Genomic DNA, 6000 nt, shown 5'->3' on the forward strand with positions numbered 1-6000 from the left:
AATGAAGAACACCACTGAAACCCAAACTAAAACATCCAGTTATTAAAGATGACTAAGAGTTAACTAGGCACAGATTAGGAGATACAGGGGGAGGGAAGTATGCAGGGCTAGGAAACAGCATGTGCAAAGGCCCTGAGGAAGGAAAAGGAACAGTCCTTTCTGGGAACTAGAGGAAGGAAGGACAGCAGGACTGAGGCAAAAAGAAAATGCCCTGGAGTAGTGAGACGCAGAAAGGGCCAGGTCACGAAAGATACTGCAGGCTAGTTTTCTACTACATTAGAAGTTAGTTTTCAAATCTACATCAACAGATTCATTTCCAGCTAAGACTAGCACACTCTCTGTTTCTGGACTTTTAGAGTTACTGTAAGTTTCACAAATAGGCACACCACTCAATAGCCTGAGTAACACATCTTGCACTTCCATTATAGTCCAAATTAATGTAAAAAATATTTAAATCATGTCCCTCTTCTGCAGGTAACCCTCCATGGCCTTTCCACGTGCTCCAAATGAACTTTACAATGACTGACAAGACTACAGAATCGGCTCCTTCCACACACCACCTCCCGTCTTTCACTGTTGGCCTTATCCCTTCCACTCTCTGCTCTTCCACAATGGCCTCCTTGCTTCTCCCCAAATAAACCAGTATTCCCCCACCTTAAGCAGAAGATTGTCCCACCTTCACATGATTATCCACAAGGACAGGGGTCTTTGTTTTACTAACTGACACATCCCCAGCATCTACAAGTCCTGACATACAGTAGGACCTCAGTATATGCTGTTTTAATTGAGCTGAATAAACAGAAGACTCAGAATAAATATCCTGGCCAAAACCTTACCATCATTAGAAAGGAAAGCAAGGGAGGGAGGGAGGAAGGAAAAGAAATTAACAGTCAAAAATTGCAGAAAAAGGGCTTCCCTGGTGGTGCAGTGGTTGAGAGTCCGCCTGCCGATGCAGGGGACACAGGTTCGTGCCCCGGTCGGGGAAGATCCCACATGCCGCAGAGCGGCTAGGCCCGTGAGCCATGGCCGCTGAGCCTGTGCGTCCGGAGCCTGTGCTCCACAACGGGAGAGGCCACAACAGTGAGAGGCCCACGTACCGCAAAAAAAAAAAAAAAATTGCAGAAAAATATTGCATTTAGTTTTTTTTTTAATGTACCCATCTAAATGCTTTAAAAGCTAAACAAAATTGTTAGCTTTCATCTTAGCAATAATTCTCAATAGGGACAGAATCAACATTTAATTAAAAAGCTTGATAAGTGAAAACATCTGCATAATTTTTATTATGAAATATATAACCTCAATATTATTGATAATTACTATGAGCAATTAATAGCTCCTTTACTGTGTTTTCACACTTTTTAGATTTGAAGGTTTTAAATTTCTGTTTTAAATAATTTGATTAATCATTTACACTACATAATTTGCAGTTCTTTTATTAAGGCAAATATTTTCCCTTGTAAAATCACCTGAGAAAAAAATATTTTAAAAAGTACGTCTTACACTATCTTAGACTCAAGTACAGAGCAAACTAAATAATGGAAATAGAAAAAAGCAGGTAACAATTCACAACTATTTTTTGGCACATAAACTACTCACTCACATGATTTAAATAACTCTTCTAAGAAAGAAGGGTACCAATTAGAAACTGGCCAGAAATTCCCGTGAAGCAAACACTGACTCTCCGGAAAAGTTCACTAAATGCATTAATAGGTACTATCAGAGTAGATGCTTCCCCCCTTATAAAAACTATGTACTTTAGGCAACATTTTTAAAAATCAGAAGAAAACAAGGGTCTGAAAATCGTACAATCTGAAAACCAAAATAAATATAAAATTATAATAAAATAGATTTTAGTTACTTGAGTTCTCAAGATTATTTTACCCAAAACTGCAGTTTATGTTCTAAATTTTAATGTCATTACTCAAAATGGTTACTTTTCTACTCTAAAGCTATAGTTACTGATATAAATACAATTATCTACTTGACTAATTCAGTAAAACCACAATTCTAATTCTAATCTCATTTAGTTTACCTTTTCCTAAGTGGAATGTGTTCCCTAAGCATGTTTCAGTGTACCAAGTAGCTAAAAAGTATCAAAAAAAAAACCTCTCAACCTGAAAAATGAACTGAATTGTCTGAATTTCATTGTTAAAAACTGAAAAGACTTTGTCAAGAATGATGTTCATGCTACATGAGTATCAAAATTATTAGAAAAATGTAAGATCAGGAATTAATAACCTCTAATTTACACTGAGAATATTTCTGCTTAAAGACAGTAGTATTTAAAACTGTGCCTTGGCTTCAAAATTTACAACAGTCCCTTTCCTCTCAACATCTCATTGTGAACCCTCAATGTTCCTTTCTTCCATTGTTAAGCAGTTCTTTCCTATTTCTTAGGTCATTCTCACAGATCTGTGCTTCCAAAAGGTTTATGGTCCAACGACAGCACTGAGCAGCATCCACAGTCAAAAAGAGCCAAATAATTCTTTTTTTCTTTGCTCAAAATTCAGATCAAATCAAGTAATTGATGTCATATTGTAATCATTTGTCAAATGCTCTAATCCATAAAGCTTTAAGTTTCTGTGATTCTAAACACTAAGCATGTGTTAGTTCAATTTCCATCAGTAATCCACTGAATAATAAAAAATTCAACCTTAAGTCTACAGTTAAGTTTTTGCATGACTACTCTTAGAGCTTTGTAACATGTGCATATTCAAATGCTGTAGACACCTAGTGTAGAAACACATAAAAGGAATGAGTTACTTCACACAAAGCAACCTGACCTTTCTTTTCTTTCCCTTCATACAAAACTCACCATGAAAGAAAACTGGACAGAGATATATTACTAGAAATTCATTTACAACTATAATTAATCTCCTGGAAGGATTTCACTGGCATCTTGAATTTATATTAAAATTTAATCTAAAATAAGTTACTAATGATAATATAAACAATTACACAAACTAAAGTATTTAGCAGTAACTGTGTGTCAAACATTGTTCTAGGCACATTACACATATGAACTCATTTAATCTCCCCAATAATCCCATGAAATGGATAACATCATTATGCCCGTTTACAAAGAGGAAACTAAGGTGAGATTAAATGGCTTGCCTAGGTCAGTCAGTCACTAAATGGCAGAGCCAGGATTTGAACACAGGTAACCTGGATCCAGAGTCTATGCTTTTTACAATGCTGTTCTCTTTGGAAAGCCCTTGGATATGTGAAATTTTATAGATACAATAAAATATTCTGCAAAGGATACTCAAAAGTATATCAAAGTTGAATAGAAATGCATTAAACTAGAAACATACACTATAGCTCCTACATCAAAAAGTTACCCCGACCCAGGAAGTTAATGGATACATGGCTAGCTTATTTGCGTCATAGTTAAAACACAGTGTTAAATTATGTATAGAATTAACACAGACCCACTATTTCTTCATGCCACTAAGAGATGTATCACATAAAAGATATAATGGTCATGAAAAGTTAACTAAAGATAAGTGCTAGTGTTTAAAAAAATGAATCAAAATAAGATCAAACATTTAAAGAATGCTACTATAGATTACATTTAAAGAAATTAAGGAAGAAATTTATATTTCTATTAGTAAATTCTCCTAAAATTTTTAAAAATACTTGACTGACTACCTAAAGAAGAAACTCGTATTTCTAGAAGTAAAATTCCCTAAAGATTTTGAAAATATTTGTTGACTACCTACCTCTCCATGATTGAAAAAGAAGCACAACACTGTAACCAGGCCTCCTAATCGACTGCCGCTGGAAAAGAGGATAAGAAAATGTAACTTGAATAACAGAAAGCAGGTCAATCTTAATAAAACCTTGAAATAACAGAGCATGATAATCTGCCAGTACTACAAGAAGTTTTAGCCACACTAGAACTCTACTATACTTATTTACAAAACAGCTTATTTCCTCTAAGGTATCATTAGTCAAAACAAGTTTTATTTTTAAAAAAATCATTTTCCATCTTCAAAATGTACAGAAAAACACAAACTGACAAGAAATAAAAAATTCTTAATAGTCATGTTACTGTGCGTCATGCAACCTGACCTTTCTTTTTCTTCTTTTTTTTTTTATCCTTTAGTACACATATTAATTTGTGTCCCTCAGCATTTCTCAAAGTATTTTTCTTGGCATATAATATATATTCAGAAGAGGGGATGGGAGCAAGTACAGAAAAGTGCTTAATGGTCATAAAGCTGGAGATCACCACACTGTCTCCTGCTCTTGGAAATTCACAAAGCATGTTAGCACATTAAAGATTTAATTAATTCAGTATTTCCCAAACCCAAGCTACTTTTATACATGCTTGGGAAACCTAGTTTACAGATTAAGTTTTATCGTTCATTTGTTTTCCAAAAATTGGGAAATACAACACAAATATCAAAATATGAGAATCTGGCTTATCACTCTAGCTAAGAAACCACAATGGTATAGTTTGGCAGTCCTAACAGTTAAACCTTCATTTGATCAGGTAAGAGTGAAAACATCCCCATTCTCCTCCTCCCCTGGCCAGAAGCATTTGGGCAGGTGAAAGTAAGGCTGTTTTTAGGCTTGTTCCATCATTTCTTTCATCTCTACTATTGAGGTCTTTTTACTCTCTTTAGCTCATGCTGCTTTCTTGTTATTTTACCCAAATATCCTTCTTTCTTTCTATCCATCCAGCAAATACGTGTACAACACAGAGAAGTAACAAAGAATCAGACATAGGTATTCTAGGCCATTATATTTATTCTTCAGGATGTATGAATGAGGAAACACAGAAGAGATATATGAGATGGCAGGGATAATCCATGTAGCAAGAACATACACCCTCTGCATCACCCCCAGAAGGAGAAAGGAAGGGCTGGGATCCCCAGCACATGGGGCCAGTCAGCCAAGAGGAAGGTGAAGTTTGCATGTTTAGTGGCAAGGAGTTTACAGAGTTGCCATTTTCCCTAGAGTCAGGGCACAGAGTCACTTGCTGCTCAAGAGAACAGGTAGCAGGGCTAAAGGCTTGAGGAAAGGGGAGAAGGGGATGTCTGAAATACCACTTGCATTTAAGGAGAGAGGTAAGGAGGGAAAACAGAAGGACTGTAGAGCCATCTTTTTTTTTTTTTTTTTTTTTAGCCTCTCCCGTTGCGGAGCACAGCCTCCGGACGCGCAGGCTCAGCGGCCATGGCTCACGGGCCCAGCCACTCCCCGGCATGTGGGATCTTCCCGGACCGGGGCACGAACCCGTGTCCCCTGCATCGGCAGGCGGACTCTCAACCACTGCGCCACCAGGGAAGCCCCTGTAGAGCCATCTTTAAGGGATCAACTTAACGTCCAAGATCGCAAATTCAGAGACACTAATGGTAGGACTGTGTGATTTTACTCCACTGGTTATTAACCTGGACTGGCACAAATGAAATATAAAGGGGCAAAGAAACAGCATATTGGCCAGACAGTAGTGAAGTGATGGATCACAGAAATAAGAGGGACAGATAAAGGAGCTAAAAAATAGTACAGGCCAGGAAGCGGAAGTCAGTTCTCTCCTCAGAGGCACAGCACGGCTACTTCAAAAGACCAGCAAATAGGCAAACCCCAGCCCTCAGAGCAAGGGATGAGACTTTAGAAAGCTTAAGAATGAGTGAGTTATGGGCTTAAATAAATAATTAGATGTTTAAATATTAGATATTAAACAGATAAATATATTTTAACAATCTGAACATATTCTAACAAGACAAAAAGTCCAGAGGTCTATATATTTAAAAAATGGTTTCCTCCTAGCAACCCTCCCCCAAGCCTATTCACCTAAGATAATCAGTAAAAACATTTGTGTGTGTGTCATCCTTCCAAATCTTTCTCTATAACCATACAAACATATATTTTAATGTGATCGTACTATTAATATCCCTCAGAAATGTTCCTTTTCTAATTAATCTATCATGAAGATTATTCCTAATCAATACTTGTAACCCAAGGCATTCTTTTTTTTTTTTTTTTTTTTTTTCC

At 36.7% G+C, this 6000-nt stretch overlaps 1 protein-coding gene across 2 annotated transcripts in view; it reads right to left on the minus strand.

Annotated features, from left to right (window-relative positions):
* Nucleotides 1–6000, minus strand: part of DPY19L1 (dpy-19 like C-mannosyltransferase 1) — a 97357-nt gene that overhangs the window by 56205 nt on the left and 35152 nt on the right. For both annotated transcript variants that reach the window (XM_024750774.1, XM_024750773.1), the window contains exon 7: nucleotides 3723–3780. In XM_024750774.1, the coding sequence (XP_024606542.1) occupies nucleotides 3723–3780 (58 nt within the window). The remainder of the gene's footprint in view (nucleotides 1–3722; nucleotides 3781–6000) is intronic.

The sequence above is a fragment of the Neophocaena asiaeorientalis genome, unplaced genomic scaffold (assembly GCF_003031525.2).
Source record: "Neophocaena asiaeorientalis asiaeorientalis breed wild unplaced genomic scaffold, Neophocaena_asiaeorientalis_V1.1 scaffold164, whole genome shotgun sequence".
In the NCBI taxonomy this organism is placed as follows: domain Eukaryota; kingdom Metazoa; phylum Chordata; class Mammalia; order Artiodactyla; family Phocoenidae; genus Neophocaena; species Neophocaena asiaeorientalis.